This window comes from Cladophialophora carrionii (assembly GCF_000365165.1).
Source record: "Cladophialophora carrionii CBS 160.54 unplaced genomic scaffold supercont1.11, whole genome shotgun sequence".
Lineage (NCBI taxonomy): Eukaryota > Fungi > Ascomycota > Eurotiomycetes > Chaetothyriales > Herpotrichiellaceae > Cladophialophora > Cladophialophora carrionii.
Genome location: NW_008481818.1, coordinates 503,262 through 523,447, shown reverse-complemented (window position 1 = coordinate 523,447; position 20,186 = coordinate 503,262). Strand labels below are relative to the sequence as shown.

The 20,186-nt window shown below is 53.9% G+C and overlaps 9 protein-coding genes across 9 annotated transcripts; 3 read left to right on the top strand and 6 right to left on the bottom strand.

The window, feature by feature from the left end:
* Positions 1-614: 614 nt before the first annotated feature.
* Positions 615-1,581, bottom strand: G647_09907 (uncharacterized protein; the record flags this gene model as incomplete). Its single annotated transcript, XM_008725899.1, has 2 exons — positions 615-1,164; positions 1,316-1,581. 2 exons carry the CDS (start codon positions 1,579-1,581, stop codon positions 615-617), a joined length of 816 nt encoding a protein of 271 aa, XP_008724121.1.
* A 2,027-nt stretch (positions 1,582-3,608) lies between these two features.
* Positions 3,609-3,935, bottom strand: G647_09906 (uncharacterized protein; the record flags this gene model as incomplete). Its single annotated transcript, XM_008725898.1, has 2 exons — positions 3,609-3,749; positions 3,801-3,935. 2 exons carry the CDS (start codon positions 3,933-3,935, stop codon positions 3,609-3,611), a joined length of 276 nt encoding a protein of 91 aa, XP_008724120.1.
* Positions 3,936-7,390: 3,455 nt separating this feature from the next.
* G647_09905 (uncharacterized protein) lies at positions 7,391-8,323 on the top strand (the record flags this gene model as incomplete). Its single annotated transcript, XM_008725897.1, has 1 exon — positions 7,391-8,323. The coding sequence occupies one exon, from the start codon at positions 7,391-7,393 to the stop codon at positions 8,321-8,323; it is 933 nt and encodes a 310-aa protein (XP_008724119.1).
* A 382-nt stretch (positions 8,324-8,705) lies between these two features.
* G647_09904 (uncharacterized protein) lies at positions 8,706-10,409 on the bottom strand (the record flags this gene model as incomplete). Its single annotated transcript, XM_008725896.1, has 2 exons — positions 8,706-9,982; positions 10,034-10,409. 2 exons carry the CDS (start codon positions 10,407-10,409, stop codon positions 8,706-8,708), a joined length of 1,653 nt encoding a protein of 550 aa, XP_008724118.1.
* Positions 10,410-11,299: 890 nt separating this feature from the next.
* On the top strand, positions 11,300-11,548 carry G647_09903 (uncharacterized protein; the record flags this gene model as incomplete). The annotated part of the gene is made up of 1 exon (XM_008725895.1): positions 11,300-11,548. The coding sequence occupies one exon, from the start codon at positions 11,300-11,302 to the stop codon at positions 11,546-11,548; it is 249 nt and encodes an 82-aa protein (XP_008724117.1).
* Positions 11,549-12,318: 770 nt separating this feature from the next.
* G647_09902 (uncharacterized protein) lies at positions 12,319-13,491 on the bottom strand (the record flags this gene model as incomplete). Its single annotated transcript, XM_008725894.1, has 1 exon — positions 12,319-13,491. The coding sequence occupies one exon, from the start codon at positions 13,489-13,491 to the stop codon at positions 12,319-12,321; it is 1,173 nt and encodes a 390-aa protein (XP_008724116.1).
* Positions 13,492-14,356: 865 nt separating this feature from the next.
* Positions 14,357-15,691, top strand: G647_09901 (uncharacterized protein; the record flags this gene model as incomplete). The annotated part of the gene is made up of 2 exons (XM_008725893.1): positions 14,357-15,018; positions 15,073-15,691. 2 exons carry the CDS (start codon positions 14,357-14,359, stop codon positions 15,689-15,691), a joined length of 1,281 nt encoding a protein of 426 aa, XP_008724115.1.
* An 83-nt stretch (positions 15,692-15,774) lies between these two features.
* On the bottom strand, positions 15,775-17,592 carry G647_09900 (uncharacterized protein; the record flags this gene model as incomplete). The annotated part of the gene is made up of 1 exon (XM_008725892.1): positions 15,775-17,592. The coding sequence occupies one exon, from the start codon at positions 17,590-17,592 to the stop codon at positions 15,775-15,777; it is 1,818 nt and encodes a 605-aa protein (XP_008724114.1).
* Positions 17,593-18,235: 643 nt separating this feature from the next.
* G647_09899 (uncharacterized protein) lies at positions 18,236-20,058 on the bottom strand (the record flags this gene model as incomplete). The annotated part of the gene is made up of 2 exons (XM_008725891.1): positions 18,236-19,832; positions 19,880-20,058. 2 exons carry the CDS (start codon positions 20,056-20,058, stop codon positions 18,236-18,238), a joined length of 1,776 nt encoding a protein of 591 aa, XP_008724113.1.
* Positions 20,059-20,186: the final 128 nt, after the last annotated feature.

Below are 20,186 nucleotides of genomic sequence, written 5' to 3'. Positions count from 1 at the left end.
GTATGAACGAGGAGCTATACCGCCGGGACAATACTTCAGATGTGTTTCAATTAGTAGGTGGAACACAACATGGTTGTGGTGAAACGAGTCCACAGAGTCGACTGCCTGCAATGCAATGAGGTGTTTTTTTGGCGTGGTCGGTGTGAACAGGGTGTGCTTCTTCTTCAAGGGACGACGACTGCCGCGCGCTGCCATAAATCACGGGCTGGGCAGCATGGACCCGAACCTTCAGGACAGGTCGACTGGATTGTGTCAACTACCGCCATCACCCTAGAATCGCCATATGTTGCTTCTGCTGGGCCTTCGATACCTCACCGGTGGGTGAATGCCCGACGTTTGTTGTTCAAGTTCGTTCATAGGTCGATCCGAGCCAACCCAATCCAATCTGATCTATCCCGCCAACTAGCTAGCCAGCCAGGTAGATAGATAGGGTTGACTAGTAGGAGAACTAGAGATATCATGGCGCAGGAACTTGAAATCCAGCCCAAGTCTACCTCACTGCGAGGTGAGTCACTCGTCTAAGTACGTACATATATATATACATACATTCATACATATATACATACATACATACATATATACATACATATATGCCCGCCCGCCCGCCTGCCTGCTTACTCCGTCCTCATCGGCTCCCTCCTCTCCAACCCCCGACACTTGACATGGAGCATGACCAAGCTCACCACACCGTCCATGCCCGTGATCAGATGAACATTTTCCTTGAACGCGTCGGTCTTCCGAAACGCCATATGCGCACCAACGCTGGGCCACCCGATAAACGCGATGAATAACGCTCCCGTCCACCGTCCTCCCTCTGCCTCTACCTCTTCCTCTGCCTCTGCCTCTTCCTCTGCCTCTGCCTCTGCCTCTTCCTCTGCCTCTGTCGCTGCTCCTCTGATTGGAAAATCCGTCTCGACGCCCCATCCACACCCCACACCCTTGACGTCCTCGCACTGACTGAGCGCCACGTCCGCGAACCGCTCGAATCGCGCACTCGCTGCGTCTTTGCCGGCCGGCGAAATGTCCGAGGGGAAATAAGCCAGCATCACCTCCGTGACAGGGGATAGGAGCACGAGAGGCGGGAACGGCGTGACGACGACGTGTTTCGAGAAGACGCTGTGCGTGAGGATCTTGGGCAGATCCTTGACGGCGTCACGACCGGGACTAGAATCCGGCAAGGGAAGAAAGACGACGAATGAGCCCGAAATTCTGGTCTTCACCACTCGCCATCCGCGACATATAGACATAACAACAAATCTCACTCACTCACATACATACGTTGCCTTAATTATTATCAATGTATTACTGTACTTACCCGTTGGCGAACTTCTCATGGTGTTCCACGCTGTCAAAGTCGAAGAAGGCCCAGAGTTTGGGCCCATCGCTGGGTCGGACGTCGGTCTCTTCGGCGGCGGCGACATTGGCTTCGATCTCGACACCCCAGTACGCGCGATAGGGTCCGCCCGGTGCGGTGATGACGGTCTTGTAGGCGTGCGTCAGGATCTGGCCAGCTTCGGTGGTGTCGTCCATAACGTCGAGGCCGGGCTTGACGCCCATGCAGCCGACTTCGGTGACGGGCATTGTGTTCGTGGTGGTGGTGGTGGTGGTGATTGTGAGTGAGTGACGAATGACGAGATGGGAATCAGTGTGTAAGCTGTATTACAATGCAGGATAGTTAAAAGGCGGGGAATGCAATGCAATGCATGCAACGCAAACAATAACAGTGACGGTACTGTTGACGTTACTCGATATTATGCATATGTACGTCGATCAGGCAGCCAATACTGTAATTAATTAACCAGCGTCGATGACGGTGATAGCCCGATACTATGCGGAGTATAAGAGGAAGAACCACGACTTTACGCGTCCTTGCAGGCAGCCACGATGTGAATTATGCAAGGAGGACTCTCCCTTCAATCTGGCCAGCTCTTGGTTTGATTTGCGTGTCTCGATCGATAGAAGGCAGCCCTGCCAGACGTCTGGAAGCGATATCGGATTCCCGGGAAGACAGATCGAGGTTAGAAATTGTCCCGCTCGGTGGGAAGCTTAGCGCAGCGTCTCGGCAGCTCCAGGGCTACCTCTGCGTGCTATGAAGGCGCGTATACGGGGTGTCTGCAGGCAGCAAGACTTGGTTGGATATTCTCAAGGAGCAGTTTGCGCCATGGCATGGCTCGCAGAGGGTGGTGCAGTAGGTACAGTAGGGACGTAATGGTACCGTGGGTATGGCATAACTACTAGGTAGTCTCTTACAGTCCCAGATCCTCCTGCCATGTGCCTTTGAGTATCTTATCACTTCGAACGTCCAGCTCGATCTGGGGGCTTGTATGGCAATCCGTCCGAAGAGGTCGGAAGAAATGCACTCCTGCAATCACTATTCGTGGAAGTCCGTGCGAAAGGCCTCTCCGTCTGCCTCCTTCCAAAGCACATATTCCTATGGCTCGAACATCTACCCAGACCTGAGTCTCATGCTTTGGAGACTTCAGCCGTCCTGCCACGCAACGATCCATAGATTGGATTGGACATCAAGGCTCGCTCTCAGGGACACACCATCCCTGCACATGGAACCCATGCACGCACAGCTTGCGTGGGACAAACTATATATTACAAAGTCTATTTGAAGTCCGGGTGAGTGTCACCTAATGCCTCCAACTGCTCGTGCTCGTCAAGGTCAGCGACGACTCGGAGCAAGTCTTCTCGACTTTTGATCTTCCTCTTACTCAAATGGCGAATCACCATCATCTCCGCAACGATCAACACCGCAACGGTGCAGACCAAGGCCAGGTTGAAATGCGCCAAGAAGGAGTATTCAGGAGCACTCGAGCGTGGGTACATCCATGGAAGATGATCCCGCCGATGATGGGGGGCTATCTGGTGGTCACCGAGGGTCAGCGATGCGAATTTGAGATTCGGACAGTGGTAGGGGGGTTTGGCGGCAAAGTCAGAAGCGGTTATACTTACAAATGACATGGCGATAGCGGTCGCTCTTCCCGCATGGCAAGCACCATTACTCAGAATCCACGCAGCCAAGCACAGAGCAACCGCATACACGCCCGTCACGATGAGGATGGGAGCCGTATAGCGCTGAGCGACGTTCGCCGGTACCGATCAGAGACGCACGCGGTGGCAAATGCTGCGACAAAAGCCACAGCATAAGGTGGCACGGTGAGAAGCTGGATCTGTGCCAGCGAGAGTTTGGTATCGAACGAGGCTGCCAGCGATGCGACAATGCTGGGCGTAAAGTAGGCGAGACCAAAGAAGGTGGCTCCCTCGGCGAAATGACAGAAGATGACGAGCCAGACGTGCAGCGACGTGAAGGCAGACAATCCCCTCTTCAGATCGAAGTGGGCTTATTCGGGTAGTTCGCTTGTGATGTCCAGGAGGAGGCGGCCTTCACAACATTCAACACGCCGAGTCTTGAAGCTCCAGACCTGTTGCGGAGTGTCGGGGAGAAGGAAGAAGGACAGTGCGCTCCGTGCAACCGTGAAGAGCCCTGATCCGAGACTAGCGAAGCGACTGCGGAGGAATAGGTAACTGGGAACGTGCCCTCGAGGCAGAATATCCTGTGAAGGAGTTCGATGATACTATTGCGGAGGGTACACGAGCCTGACTTACCATTTACATCCTTCCATGCCGCCCACGCCGTCCATGCCGGCAATGGCGGCAGCCAGGAGATCGGAGAAGGCGCCTGCCAAAGCGACGGTACAGAAAAACCAACAGACGGGGAGTTGCAACTCATGCCGTGTAAAAGCCTGCGAGTGAGTTAGATGTCTTTGTCACAAGTGCTTGAATCAGGATAGTACACCGGACTGGTAGAGGATCATGCCTGAGAGGAGCCCGCCTTTGAAGAGCCCCAGAGAGAACCGGCAGGTAACCAAGCCACCGAAGTTCGGGAGCTGGCTTTGTAGAGTTGTGACGAGGCCCCAGGAAAAGCACATGCCAGGCAGCATAAGCCGCAGACCAAACCTTTCAGCACCAGATTCTGCATGCTTGTTAGGACCGAGATGAAGGACAAGATGTTGAGCAGGGGCCTCATTCCAGGATTGACGTTCTGAGGAACAGAGTGACTTATGAACGGCAGTTCGGCGACAATGTAAGGGATGTATGTAACCGTTAGCACTCCCACGGGGTCAGCAGAACCATGTCGAGGTATGTCGTTGGACCTACCGATTTTGTATTGACGCTCAGTCAACTCAAGTTGCTCAAAGTCACGAGGATGGCGCCGACCCGAAAGTATTTTCTGATCGATCACTCAGCATGCAAGACTAACCGCTCAGCACAGAGCCATAGAGCACGAACTCGTCGCCTGTCTCGCCAAGTAGACCGGCTCCAGAATCCTCCCACCACCAGCGACAACCGGGACAATCACAAATCCTTTGGGGATCGCCAAGGAGCTGCTGGGCGAAAGGAGCAAGGGGTTAGACAGAAGCAAGCGACATTGCAATGGTCATGACAGCCTTGACCACGAGTGGTACAGCCAGCAGTAGCCATAGCCCTGAGTCCTGGTTTTAAGAATCGCTGCGACAAAGCACCCTCTATGTCAGTGCATGGGATTCACTGACGGACAGATGAGGCCTTGTTGGTGGCGGAGTTCCGGTAAAGTCATGTTACGGCTAGAGCTCGACATGATTAGGATTGTTCTCCTGCAGTATCAGGTGAAAGGATTTCATCCTGTGAAAAGAAAAAGAGTTGTCAGACAGCAGAAGTGATCAAACTTGGCACGGAGTGCGTCAGCATATGACTTCTGTATTGTTCATGGCTGAGAGCGATGAGGACGATTGCTAGCATTTGACTTGATAATTTATCTCTTTGATATGATATGTAAGTTTGGTCCCAGTCTCATGACGTCGTGTTAAGTGTCGACTCTTGCGTAAGTAATAATAATTAGTTTGGATAGTGAATCTGACATATATGGTGCTGGTGCTGGTGTCGGTGCTGGTGCTGGTGTCGGTGTCGGTGTCGGTGCTGGTGCTGGTGTCGGTGTCGGTGTCGGTGCTGGTGCTGGTGTCGGTGTTGGTGTCGGTGCTGGTGCTGGTGTTGGTGTCGGCGACTCGATATTTATTATCCACCATGACCACCACTACCACTAGCTATACGAGCCAAGCATATACTCCACAAGGAGTTAACTCTGTTCGTGCTGCATGTCGACTGGGTTGCACCAGTGCAGTCGACATGTGATAACACTAGTTTCATTCCACCATCGCAATATGCGAATGACAATGCTTGACAACGCAGACGTGCGTCGGTACGCGTGGCCAACTGGGCCCGTGTTGCTGGTCTCGGTGGTGTCCCAGCTTTATCATTGTGCGACATGACGCGAGTCCCATTGTAAGAACAATAAATATACAGATATGTTGTATGCGGTTTCCGTCCTTTCCATTAAATCGGCGGAGGGCGTCCGTCCTCGTTAAAAGTCCCGGTGCGGTATAATTCTGCCTAGGAGCTCTCCCATGTGACTCCTTTGTTCCTGGTTCGCGCTTCTGGCAAACAGCTGCTTTGGTGATTGCGATAAAGGTAACGTGGATTTGGAACCAGCATCAAGATCTTCCCTTGCCTGTACCAGAGCGGGAGACAGCCTCGGTGGAGCTGCTTGTCCGATCGGTGGTGGAAAGCCAAAATGTTTTCTTTTGATCGGTTTCCTAGCGACAGAAGTCGAACAATACGTGTTGCATTTTCCCGCAGGTATGAGAGGTAAGCATATCTGACGGACGAAGTTGACGAATACGAGTCCGTCGACATTGTCGTCGGGTGTGTTGCGCTTGCTGTCCGAGCGGCGACATGGGGCTTTCTCCTCTGTTGACTCGATTCGTGATGCAGAGGCATTGTGATAAGATAATGTGAATAACTCAGTGAAAGGGTAGTTGTGCGAGCGAAGTTGCGGTGAGGATAGCGTACCCCTGGTTTTACTGGGGCGAAAAGAAAAGCACCTGTGTGAGCGAGGTTGTGATGGAGCCGGCAGGTTCCCACCCATATCGGCCAGAATAGCACCCCGTTTGTGAGCGAGGTTGTGCTGACCCCAGTCTCCTCCGTTGTCGACCGGACGACACAGGATGCTCTAGAACCAGATATAATTGATGACGGCTCCCACCAACGGCGCCGTGTGGAGCTGCTTGTCCGACTGACGGTTGTCGAACAAGACAAGACCCCTTTTCTTTCGTCGAAGCGGTCGCCAGGAGGTTGCGATGCCAGCCGCTGCTGTCACCGGTAGGAGCTCGACGTGTGTTTGTCCAGTTTTGCTTGTTTGGTTTTGTTGGATTTAATTTGCTTTGACATGCAGATTCGGGGGAGGAGCAGGATTCGAGGCTGATGGCCGATCCACCCTGCCACACTTGCAAGATTCTTGGAGCTGTAGTCTGTTGCTGGTGAAGGCCCAAGGCAGTCCATCGAGGCAAGCTCAGATAGCCAGAGTTGAGTCCAGAGTCTTCCGGTTTAATCGCGCGTAAGAAGATTTACTGTGCAGTAGTTTGATGTAGGAGTGCACGAACAGCAACGAGAAGATGCAGAATAATGAAGAAGAACGGTGGAGGGGCAGAGAGCAGTTATTTAAACAAAGAGGGGTTGGCATGTGGTTACAGTCGTTGGCACAGCTGAGGACCTTCCGACGCTTGGACCAATTGCGGTGGACCAGCACGACCGAGTGCTCGATTACGGTGGACTGTGACTTACCGAAGCGCTTATCATTACGGTCGACCTTAGCACCGGATCTGCAAAGCCGCGAAAGACACTTTCCACACTTTCCACAACACGACATCACCTCAACGGCCTTGCCTCCTGTTACAGGAGCTTATCTCGCAGTACAGACGAGCGGCCTTTATGCTCTCGGTCGGCTCCCTCGACAGGGTTGAACCTATTCCACCTCGTCCGCAACGCATCGAAATGTCCGTTGACGTTCAGTCCACCAATGCTGATGGTACGGCCGTATCTCGACGTCACTCGTGCAAGCCGTACGTAGGGCCTAGCTCAAGAATGAGCCTTAATCCCCCTGCGAACATATCATATGCTGTAGCCGTCCCTGCTCAATAGTCCGCTACGCACGAAGTATGGCACGGAGGGAGAGTTGTCCCAGTCGCAGGGTGAGTCGACGATGCTACGAGGAAGGACATTACACCGGTGTTGAGTTCGTGAACCGAAACCCCCTGGCGATCATGATATCACTGCAGCACGATGAGGCCGGAAGATATATATGCGTCCAGGGAGGGAGAGAATGAAACCTGATACATCTACAAAGTACCCAGACTGTATTTAAGGACCAGGATCGACGCAGCTTGATTGATTTCCGAGTTCAAAGCGCACTCACTCATCAACGCATCTTCCAAGAATACCCGTGCTCAGAACGCCTTCACCAACGCAGCTCCAAAGAACACCCGTGCTCGGCGGCGCTTCCGTGCTCACCATGTCCTTCACCCCTCAGTCCATCCCCTCGCTCTCCGGCCGCGTCTTCTTCATCACAGGCGGCACCGCCGGCCTCGGCGCGGGCACGATCTCCCTCCTAGCCCAACACGGCCCAGCACACATCTACTTCTCCGGCCGGAACGCGCGCAACGCCCAGTCCGTCATCGACAAAGTCAGGCGCACCAACCCGGACGTGCCCGTGACGTTCATCCAATGCGACCTAGCGGACCTGTCGGCCGTGAAGACCGCGGCGGCAGAATTCCTCGCGCAAGCCCAGCGCCTGGACGTGCTGTACGCCAACGCGGGGATCATGGCCCTCCCGCCCGGCACGACGCGCGACGGATACGAACTGCAATTCGGCACGAATCACATGGGCCACGCGCTGCTCGTCAGGTTGCTTCTCCCGCTGATGCAGCGCACGGCCAGGGAGCAGCAGCCGGGCGCCGCAGACGTACGCATCATCATCAGCTCGTCGGTCGCGTACAAACAAGCTCCGCGCGAGGGAATCGCGTTCGAGACGCTAAAGACCTCGCAGGACGGGCTGGGCGGCTTGATCCCCGGCGGGAAGTGGTGCAGGTACGGGCAGAGCAAGCTGGCGAACATGCTGTACGCGCAGGGTCTGGCGAAACGGTATCCCGAAATCACGTCCGTGGCGGTCCACCCGGGTTATATCAAGACGGATCTGTTCGCCAACGTGTCGTTCATGACGGCGCTGCCTGTGCGCATCATGGCCGCGGGCCAGTGGACGTCCGTGGAGGAAGGCCCGTATAATCAGACTTGGGCGGGCACCACGGCCAGGCAGAACCTCGAAAATGGCGCGTACTATGTGCCTATTGCGAAGAAGGGTGCACTGGAGACTGCGGCGGCAAGGGATGCAAGCTTGGTGGATCGGCTATGGGAGTGGACGGAGAAGGAATTGGCGGCATTTTTGTGACCGAGGCTGCGGATGCTACTGTACAATGGATGACTGAAAGAACCGCTGCATGGGCCATGTTTGTTTTTATTCTTCTCTAGATCAATCAACTACTAGGCGTATCGGACCATGAGCCATAACATGCCTTGGGCTTCTTCTTACCGTCCGTGCCTAGTCAGGTGTGCTCGAGCTATACATAGTAAACGACTTCTGGGAACGATTTGCACGGCGAGAGCCTTGAAACCGCCAAAGTCGGATTTGCTCTGCTTATATATCCATAGCAATGATACCAGGATCCGGGTTGATCAGCTCACGCCGTGAAACATGGTCCCCTACCTGTACTGAGACAAACGACAGGCTCAAGTTCGGGCGCAAGAGACTGCTGCCCACCTCTGGATACTACTCAGGCAATCCAGAACCAAATCCTCTCGAGGAAGTTTCTCGCTTTCACCTCCGGCCACGTCCCCTCCAACCGGTCGACCTCAGCCATACCACTCCACAAGTCCATATCGCTCAACTTGACGAAACTGGTCCGTTTGATCACCTTGTAGCCGATGAAGAGCGTAGCAAAGATGGGAATGTCGATGTATGGCGGAATGAAACTCTTGGCACTGAATCTTCCGGGGAAGAAACAGTCATAGCCGTTGAAAATGGCCACGATCGTGCAGAAGCAGACTGCGAAGTATGCCAGGAATGGCTGCAATGGTGATTTGTACGGAAGTGTAGATCGAGGGATGCCGTTGTATTTCAGTCCGTGGTAGAACCGAATGTACGTGATGCAGACGCTTGCCCACACGATGAGCGTGCTCACTGCGGAGAGATTCGAGATCCAGAAGAAGACTTCCGCAGAGCTGGACGAGACGTTGAGGTAGACGAGGAGTGAGAGCAAAGTCGTAGCTCCGACGCAGGCGTACGGCACACCGAACTTCTCAAAGCGTAGAAAAGCTGGGGCGCGGTGATCCAAAGCCGTGGCATACAGAATGCGGGTTGAGGCGTAGAAGAACGAGTTCCCTGCCGACCAGGCTGAGGATAGAATGACAGCGTTGATGATTGACGGAAGCGCTGATATCCCACCGTTGGTAATTGCAATCACGAACGGACTGGCTGCTGCACCGGGAGCTGAGCTGCTGATCGCGTTCAAGAGCCTTGGATCTTTCGCGGAGACACACATGCTCACCAAGAATAAGGCGAGCACATAGAAGATGGCGATCCGCCAGAACACTCTTCGCACAGCCTTTGGAATATTTCGTCGAGGGTTTTCACACTCTCCAGCTGCCACCACTACCATCTCGCTGCCGCCATAGCTGAATGTTGCCTGAATGAAGACTTTCCAGAATGCTAAGAAGCGGCCTAGCGCACCTGTCTCGAGGTACTCGAGCATCGGACCTGGATTATCCCAATAGCGGAATCCAATCCTGTCGTGGTTCGGTGCGCCTCCCAAGGTGATGATGAACATGAGCAGGATTAGTCCCACAATGGTTGTGAGCTTTATGGCGCCAAAGACAAACTCGGCCTCTCCGTAGATACGGACGGGAAGGCAATTGACCACCACCATGGGAACAAGCAGGATTGTGATCCATACCGCATTCGAGACAGCATTCGGCCAGTAATCAATAACAACTGCAGCTGCGGAAATCTCTATCGGCACTCCGATTGCGAATTGGTAGAAATAATTCCAACCTTTCCCTTTTGTCAGACAACGAAGAGAGCGTAAGAGGGGTTATCACATACCGAGAGTAAACCCCAGAGCTGGATCAACAAATCGCGCCGCATACACAGGAACCGCGCCCGGCAGCGGCAAGTACGTTGCCATCTCACCAAGACTGTTGATCACCGCGTAGAGGTTGAAGCCAGTGATCAGGTAGGCCAGGAAAGTAGAAAGCGGTCCAGCGAGACTGAGGGCTTGACCACTGCCAACAAAGAGACCTGTCCCGATGGCGCCAGAGAGGGCAAGAAACTGAACATGTCGAGACTTGAGACGTCGCTCAAGGGTGCCCACATTACGATCTTCCCGTTCGAGGTCCTTCAGATCTTCAACATCTTGATGCGTATCAACCACGGTGTCAGCCGCTTTGCCGGTTTCGATATCCTTGGCTTCGCCCTCCATGGCTCCCTGGTGTAAACCCTAGAAGCTCACTCCAGAGCAGGTGGCCGACTTGGGTGGTGTCGCGGGTTGCGACTACCTGGCAGCGAGCGCAGACAGCACCAAATGTCTTCTAACATGAGGTGCCGCGATAGAGCGAGGGATACGGACATGAGCGTCTGCGTGCATCGCTCTACCACCCCGTGCGATGCTACGTTGACGAAAGTGGTTGTATGCTGCGTCGATCATTGATTGTCAAGGCCATCACATTGGTGCGGCTGCAAAGAAGGATCAGGAAGGAAGCTTGACTTGAGGGGAATGCACCTTGACCTCGTCGTGCGCTCGGCATATTTCGAACCGATGAAGCCTATGAATTGGTTCGTTAGTTCAAGTCCTCAGTGCTCGGTAAGAAGTGACCGAAGCGTCGCTGCAGCGCGGTCTACCGTGAACGAAACCGCTCTGACATTTAGGAACACTGTCTGTAGCAATCGTGTTGGCTGTCGAGTCATGCGAGCTGCCCAAATTGAGTATGGCCGCTGTTGAGAGCGCGTCGCTCGCCAGCACGAGAAGAACAGCATTCGAAACTGTACAACACATCCAAAGGAGACATATACAGAGCAGCAGGAGCCTATTCGACTTGTGAGAGTAGAGGTGCTTCACATCATGACATGGTTGGCATCGTGAATGTGAAAGTCGACGCAAGACACAAATGATCAAGGAATGAAGGTGCGACACTTTGATCAGAGCGAGAAACGTCATATCCGAGCAGCTACGGTGGAACATACAGAGCATAGCAGATCTTCTATCGACGCATACAATCTCATCAAAGGTTGAAGAAGACAACCTCTGACAAGTCCGAGTTGCAACATCTTCTCAACCTCACATCACAGTTCTCGTACGGACAGACCGAAAAGATGGCAGCTAAAAACACTCCCATCCGGTCCAGCTGTCACTGCGGCGCCATCACCGTCACAGTTCCACGACTGCCCGAATATGCCAATAGCTGCCAATGCACCATATGCAGACGCTATGGCGCCGCATGGGGCTACTACCATCCAGATGAGGTCAAGATCGAAACCAAGCCAGGCACGATAACCAAGCAGTACATCTGGGGAGACCGAGACATATCTTTCAACTTCTGCGAGAATTGTGGATGCGTGTAGGTCACGCAACTCCTCTTCCACAAGGCTAAGAACTCATGTCGTGCCGTGCAGATGCTATTGGTGGCCGCTTCGGCCTCCCCTTACTGATGGAGCAGAGTATCAAATGGGGGTCAACACTGCTAGCATGGATCCGGAGGTGTTGAGATATGTCGATCGCAGGGTTGACTATTCGGTCTTAAAGAGCCCGTTGCGGTCCAAAGACACCGCGCATCCTGACGATCGGGCGTTCTATTGAGCCTGGTCCTCAAACATCTGTGATATCCTGCCACAGAGTGTCATTGCTCAATAGCATTCTCACGATAACAAGTGATGGCGCTGGTAGCTCTCTGCCTTAGATATGCAGAAAGTCTCAACGTAGAGACGCACTGTAAAGTAGTCATAATCAACATGTTTTGAAGAAGTCGGGAAGGCTGGTACTCTGGGAAAGCTGATCTACTGCTCTAGCACGTTACGCCCTAGCTAGTTACGGCGCGATTGCTCAGCGTCCGCAACTTCTCTTCGCTGAAGCGCGAGGATCGCCTAAGCCGCAGATGGACTTCCGGGCAACGACTTTACGAGGAGAATAGTCTGAGCTTCCATGAGAGAGTCGATGTCAGGAAGCATCACAAAGTGAAGAAGCAGACCGCCGTAGACGTACCCCGCCGGATCTCCACTTGTGTGCCCATACTTCACCGTAGCGGCGTCTCCGGGTCGCTTCAGCCATTTGCAGCCGTTCTTCCTTTCTCATCGCTACACATACAGCACGAAGAGCATATCGACCATATCCTGGACTAACTCAGCGCCTCATATACCGCGGCGATATAATCCCTCGCCTTGCGACTCCCCAACCCCACGTCCTCCATCCTGTTCATCACATACCCGATCGTCAGCTTCCGATCTAGATCCACCACCGCCATGCTCCCACCATATCCTCCCCAAGTACATACCCTCCCTTCCGGCAAGAAATCAATCCACGTGCCCGGTCCCGTCAGTCCAAATCCCATCCCCCACCGAATCGGCCTCCCGTCCGTGTCAAGGACGTGATCCAACCCCTTGTACTGTTCCTGGAAGATCAGCCCGATGGTCTCGGGTGATATGAATCTCTCGTTCTTGCTTTCGTCCCCGACTTGACCATTTCGCGAAAGAACCGACAAGACACGCGCCACGCCCCGTGCGTTGCTGTGTCCGTTACCGGCCCCGATCTCCGCCCGTCGAAAGGCCTCGGAGTTCGCAAAATCAGCCTTCATGCCCGGATTCGTCATGACGCGCATCCTGATGGACGCGGGATCGAGGCCAGGAGGAGAGGCACCCCTCGGAGGCGGGGGAATCACATCGGACCTTCGCGTCTCGTCTTGCTCAGGACATCCCAATTGAAAATCCGCGTTGAGTGGCGCCGCGATCTCCTCTGTAATGAACTGCTTGAGCGATTTGCCTGTGACGCGACGGACGAGTTCGCCCAGCATGTACCCCTGCGTGAAAGAGTGGTAACCCGATGCGGTGCCGGGTTCCCACCAGGGCGCCTGCTCCGCGAGGAGAGCCGCCATTCTGGGCGCATCGCAGATATCCGGGACTGTAATGGGGGTGTCGAAGCCCGGCAGGCCCGACGTGTGCGACAAGATGTGGCGGACCTCGATGTCTTGCTTCCCATTGGCAGCGAACTCTTGCCAGTACTGGCCGACCTTGTCGTTCACGCTGAGAACACCCCTGTCGACGAGCAGCAGGATAGCGAGTGCAACCACGGTCTTGGTGGTCGAAAAGGTGTTTGTGATGGTGTCTTTTGCCCAGGGGCGAGTGCGGTCCTGGTCGGCGTATCCGCCCCATATGTCGACGACGTCTTTTCCGTCCACGTTGACGGTAATGGATGCGCCGAGCTCATCTCCTGAGTCGACGTACTTTTGCAGTAAATCCTTGACTCGCGAGAATTTGTCGTCGCAGTGGCCTTGAACAGTGGTTGCGACCGTCATGGTGGGGAAATAATGCCGTCGTGGTAAGAACGTGGACTCGAATGTAAGAATGTCATGCTAGAAGATCTCGACCAGATACGGGGTTGACCACCTCCACATTGCCTTACACAGTCCGAGTACTTTGCGTGCGAGACCTTGAGCCCCACATCACACAGTACAACAAAGGATCGACTACCACGCCACCCCATTCGTACCACTGACACTGACATTAGAACCTCACACTCGTACTCCCGGTGACGTTGAAAGCGTCTGATTGCTAGGCCTCGACCCCGTATTGTACGGACTCAGCACTACTGCACGTACTGTACTCATACTCCGTACTCCGTACTTAGTGACTGCTGGGACGGGATCGAACCGAAGCAAACCGAACCGAGAATGCCGGAGAAAGATGTCTTAAAAAGATACCCGTGCCAGATCTCCGGGCACAGTACGTGTTTTTCGTCCGGGATCCGTCGTCCGAAGCCAGCAGCCAGGGATCTGTGACCGTCGTATATACCTCGTATCATTGGCGATTTTATGAATATGCTTGTGGTGCTTGTGGTGCTTGGTGCTTGATGTTTGCCTCGCCGCGCAGCCGGGACTGTCTGGAATATATGTCCCGACTCCATGATAGGCTGATGCTCACGCTCGGGCCCAGTCTCCAGATCAGAATTACTCGTACGCAATCGGTCGGTGAGGCGACATGGCACATGGAAGATCAGAGCCGGGGTAATGACGTCCAGATGAAACGATCTGGTGTCATCGATTATTCCAGATGGCCGCTTCCGAATCATTTCGAAGTGAAGTATGTTATCCTCCTGTACTCGTGTCACTGCACCAGTACACTACAATCTAGGCACCAGAAAGGATATCTGCTACAGAAACCATGTCGTCGCACAACGCGGTCCACCGTCCGGACATGGCCAAACACGCTGGTCCCGGTCCCGGTCCCAATCCCGATCCCGACCCCATCGCCTACGAAACTGAAGTCTATCAGAAAGGCCTGCACTACGAGAAACCACCATTCACGTTCCAACCTCTGAAATGGGAGGAAATGGCCACGGCTCGCATGTCCGCCGAGTCCGCGGGCTATGTCGTCGGTAATGCGGGGATTGGCGAAACGGCGCTCAAGAATAGAAAGGCGTTTGAGAAGTGGTCGATCGTGCCGCGCCGGTTGGTGGGTACTGACGGCTTCCCGGATCTGAGCGTGAAAGTCCTGGGAGGACAGAGGATCCCTTTCCCCATTGCTGCAGCGCCAGTCGGCGTGTTGAGGATTTTCAATCCCGATGGGGAAGTCGCGGTCGCAAGGGCCTGTGAGAAGTGCCGGATTCCGTATATCATGAGTACGGCCAGCAGTACCAGCATTGAGGAGGCGGCCAAGGCGAACGGAGATGGAGTTCGGTGGTTTCAGCTTTACTGGCCTTCCAGGGAAAATGATAGTACGACCATTTCGATGCTGGACCGGGCGAAAGCGGCTGGGTTTACGGCCTTGTTTGTCACGTTGGACACGTATGTGCTGGGTTGGCGGCCAAGTGACATGGACAACGGGTAAGTTGAGTCCCAGAATAACAGTTGCCCCTCCCAATTCTGATGGCCGTCCAGGTATAACCCGTTTCTTCGCTCCGATCAGATAGGCGTGGCTGTAGGCTTCTCCGACCCAGGATTTCGAGAGCAATTCAGAGACAAGCACGGCATTGAAGTCGAAGAAGACCAAGGGAAAGCCGCTGCCGAATGGACTCGCACCATATTTCCCGGTATGAGCCATTCTTGGGACGACGTCAAATTCCTGCAGAAACATTGGGACGGTCCGATAGTCTTGAAAGGCATTCAGACAACTCAAGATGCTCTGATGGCAGCCGAGATCGGCGTCCAGGGAATCGTTGTGAGCAATCACGGAGGGAGACAAGTGGATGGTGGAGTTGGCTCGCTTAGTGTCCTGCCGGGTATTGTCGATGCTGTAGAGGACAAACTTGAAGTCATCTTCGACTCGGGAATTCGCACTGGGGCAGACATTGCCAAAGCAGTTGCCCTTGGAGCCAAGATGGTTCTTGTCGGAAGGCCATACACATACGGACTGGTTCTTGGCGGCGAAGAAGGTGTCACCCACACGCTTCGAGCGCTCTGTGGTGACTTGGATCTGACCTTACATCTTGCTGGCATCAAATCGGTTTCGAAAGAACACCTCAATCGATCAGTGCTCGTTCGGGAAGATGGGCTGTAATGTGAACACGGCCGACCGCGGGCTAAAAATATTCGCAGAAGACGGTTACCATAGACAGAGTACAATTGTACATATCGCATGGTTCAGTCCCTCTTCGTCGGCCTCTCGACGTCGTCCCACCTCGGGAGGGCACAGGTCTGGCATCTCGCCATGTCTGGCGTGCTATCCGGGCTGATGTGTAGCCAAGTTTCGCCTTCCTCGGACTTCCGAATCTCGTCCCAGTACTTCTTCTTCCCACCTGGCGTTAGCCTTTTCCGCGTCTCGTGCTCTATCTTCAGGCGAACAGCGGTGTAGTTCTCGTCGGGGGCATGTTCCGTTGGTAGATCGGTCAAGATTTGCGAGTCTAGCAGCTTTCTCTTGGTCAACCTTCTCAGGAAAGGCTGTTCATGCTGCACATCCTTGGGCATGACACGTGAAAGAAACTCCAGTGATGCATCGATGTTCAAGTCGATAGCCCTGATGGGATCGATGGTCATCTTCATGAGCCAACTCGCCAGGTGCGGGTACAGGATGCAGAAGTCAGACTGAGAGATGTGCACCGTCCCGCGGACAGTCATCAACCAAGCTGGATGGCCAGTCTCAAGGGCCTCCATGGTGACCTTTTTGGCCACTTCAAAGTTATCCTTCCAGTACATGAAAGCTTCTGAGTTGATCCCTAGCAACGGGACACGTATCCGACTGTCGCGCTCCTCAGCTGTTGGTCGAATCGGCATGCCCCAGACATCGTAGATGATCCCCTGTGTGATGTAGCTGAATCTTTGTTTCTGTCGCAGCACTTCAACGGTCGTCGTCGCTCCGAACGAGTGTCCGACCATGGTGACGCCGTTAGTGTGAAATCGTTCTCGCCAGCCCGACCAGTCAACCCCTTTAAGACCGGCTCTTGACGCACCAATCGCGCCATTGACTCTGAGATTTCTTGCCGCAACCTTCTCGCCATCCCCAGCACAGATTTCCAACATGATTTGATAGGCTTCGTCAATCTCAGCCAGTCGCAGATCCACTTGCGCATTGCGCAATTCTTGGTCGATTTGGTGACCGGGACTTGTATCGTGTGTGTCGTGTTTCGGAAATATGAAATCAACTTTATCATAGGACCTTTTCATGTCGCTACTCTCATGCTCCACACCACCCTGGGCTTTTGTGAAATGTCGACTAGCAGGACCGGCGTCGGGGTGCGTTACTAACGTCCTGGGGCCACTGCCATCCCGGTGTTCGAGCGCTACGACCACGAACCCATGGCTCGCGAACTCGCCACACACGGACGAGTAGCAAGTCCTCGTGCCTCCAAGCCCATGACTGAAAATAATGAGGGGAAACTTCGGTTTCGCCGGTCCCGTCGTTGGAGGGTCGCCTTCATTCGCAGCAGGCTTGCGGTGATTTGTGCGGCCTTCCCCGTATGGAGGCCAGTGCTCCGCGAGTCGTGCATTTTTGTAGGCCGGTAATTTGGTAAACCATGTCGTACAGAAGAACCATGCGATCATCAGATATGCTGGTAGGCCCGCAAAATATGCGTAGCCTCGACTCGTTTGATCTCTGGGTCGGCTCAGCCATGTCGGTCGGTGCCTTTGACCTGAAGTGGGTGTGTGGATATCGTATCGGGCATTCAGATGGGCTGGATAGTAGATTGTCATCAATACCGTCTCCAATGCAAGCACGTGGACGCCGAGACGGGTGATATCTGAAAACGTCCTTGGGTTCTTTGCGGGCACCTCAAAATCAATGACTCCCACTTCATATGGTCCAGTATAGTGCGGCAGTCTTCCATAGAAAGGCACTCTATCCCTCAGGCCTTTTGGCGGTCTTCCCTTGGGCTTCTTTCTCGATGGCACATCTTTCACCTTGTTCTTCTGGTGCCTTGGGTGGCCGAGGACAAAATCCGGAAAGATAGACTCGGCGGGCATTGCGTCGAAGCTGATCCCTCACATTCGGCTTCTACACATTATCGTTTCCCCCGACTGGCCCGGCGTCAGAGGGTTCTAACGCATCGTTAGCATGGCTCACGATTGCGTTTACCCGTGATGCACAAGGCGGGACGCGAGAAAGTTCGATGACCACGATTGACCAATCAATTTTGATAGTCGTGAGAACTCTAGAGCGATCAAGGAATCGCGTCGATATGACAGAGGGAGGAAGTACGAGGTGTCTTTCGATGATGGTGTCGACGGAAAATCCGGAGTGTCAATCAGGAAGTTGAGGCACTGTATCCACCAATGACATCACTGTGACAATCTCGCGAATCCTGCCGCGTGGAACTTGTCCAATTGGAGATGACCAGCCTGATTATGTAAAGACAATGGTCACGTGTACCAGCGATGGCTGACTCAGCCTCGCAAATGGCGGAGGGTGAAGAGCAGCTTCGGAGATCCAGATCTGACACCGTTGTCGGTTCGTGGAGCCGGCTCGCCAGGAGAAATATATCGTGGAAGGAAGCCTGTGATGCTCTTCAGAGAGTTTTGCTTGGGCTGGTGGGATTTAGCTGTTTTCGTCGATGGCCTGGAATCTTTTGGATGCTTCAATCATCCCTCCCTGGGTGGGAAGGGTCTCTCATGTCTCCCCAGCGGAAGCACGTAGATGCTGCCTCGCCGCCTGCACAGACTTGGAGGTCTGTGGGAGCTGTTCCAGGCACTCGAGCAGCGTCCGGTTCAGATACCTGTACGCTTCCAGCTTGATCTTGCCCTGGCTGTATTCTCTGCTCACCACTTTGTTCATAAGTTGGGCGGCCGCAACGATGTGGTGCGGATATGGATCGATGGCAATAAAAGAAGCCGTAATTGTAGAATTGCCCGCAAGATTTTGTAGATTTGATGTCGATCCGGGGAGCCGACATGCCCCGTTGATGGTATACTGGCTTTCGAGGCCGAATTTCAAGGTGTTGAAAAGCTCGTGCTCGGCCTCGAGCCTTGTCTCGGAAAACTGCGACAACAAATCCGTCCTTTCTGCGGCCTCCATCGCGTCTACCAAAATGAGGATGCCGAGATAATAGTGAAGCATGAGTTCGTACCAGTTCAACCTCTCTACCTGCCCAAGGAACGGAAGTCGCCTTTGGCAATCGTTGAGAAGCGGCCGGAAAGTGCCTCGGAACATGTCGATAGCTTCGAGGAAAGCCGACCAAGCGTGTTGCACCTTGTCTTCCTCGGAGCCCTCGCGCAACGCCTCCTTCACGACGGAGATCATCTTCCACACATACAGCTTACATGCGAGCGCGGCAGCAATGACTTGCAAGACTTCGTCTTCAGTCATAGCGAACGGGTTCCTTCGCCAACCTTCAGTCCGCGTGTGAAAGGATCCTGCGCCCATCTTAAGTGTGCGCCAACACGTCTCGGTCTCGACGCCGTGCAGCCCTGAGGTGATTGTCGATCTGAAGTTCAATGACAGTGACGAGGACGTGTCAAAGGTCAAGGCCGCCCAGTACGCGCGGGCTTCGGTCCGAAGGAAACTGTCGGTTAACTTCGAGCCGCCCGTCGGAGTCGCTAGGGCATCGGAGGCCAGCAGCACTTGAGAACCGCTAAATTGACAACTCCGCTGGCCCTCCCGCAACCGCTGGATCTGCTGTAGTCCTGCCTGAACACAGAGTTGACCTGTTAAGCCATCCATCTCCTCTTCTTCTGAGATCCCGACCGGGACTGGTGTCAGGCTGAACAAGAACAACGCAAGAGCGGATCGATAAGAGATGCGATTGATCACCTTCAGCATATCTCTGCGTGACTTCCGCCAAAATTCTCGCACGACATGCTCTGGTAACACACCTGCCCGTTCCGTAGATGGGATGAGATGGAACCAGCGTGCGGCGAACGATCTCTTTGCATGCTTGAGGGATTGATCTATCGGATGATCCTGTTGCTCGTTCCGACTGGACTGTGGGTCTGTCCGGCTGGCCTCTGGTTGTCGCCAGCTACCGAAGATGAAATCGTCCAACTCGGGAAAGTACCGGCTTGGAGGCAGAATGATTGCCGAAGTATTATCCGCGACAAGGGCACAGCAGTGTCGACCCATCCAGAAGCCGAAGACGTTTTCGAAACAGCACTCGTATATGAGTTCAAGCCAGTCGCCTACTGATGTTGTTTCACAGTCGAGAGGTGGGGTCAGCGGCCCGTACGATGAGGAAGGCGAGACCAATGTACGAGACTCGACGGACAAACTTCTGAGGCTGGGTCAGCATCTGTTAACAAGAACTGGACACTGACGCACCGAGTCTCCTGCGGTGAGTGCTGAGCAGTGTTTTGAGGTCGATTGTTATACAAGTTACTGCTCGCCTCGGATTGTAGAAGCTCGCGGGATAAAGGGTCCTGTTGAGACGATTCGCTAGTTAAGGACGATGATTTTTTCTTCCGTGGGCCTCGAGTTGCAGGCTTTTTGACATCGTTCATCCACTGATGTACAAGATATGTTCAGCCAAAGAGTGCACAAGCTGAGTGTAGGAAGAAACAGTGACGAATGGGTCATCCTACCTCGAACGTGCATCGCCGCTTGCGACGCATACATCTAGAACAAGAAC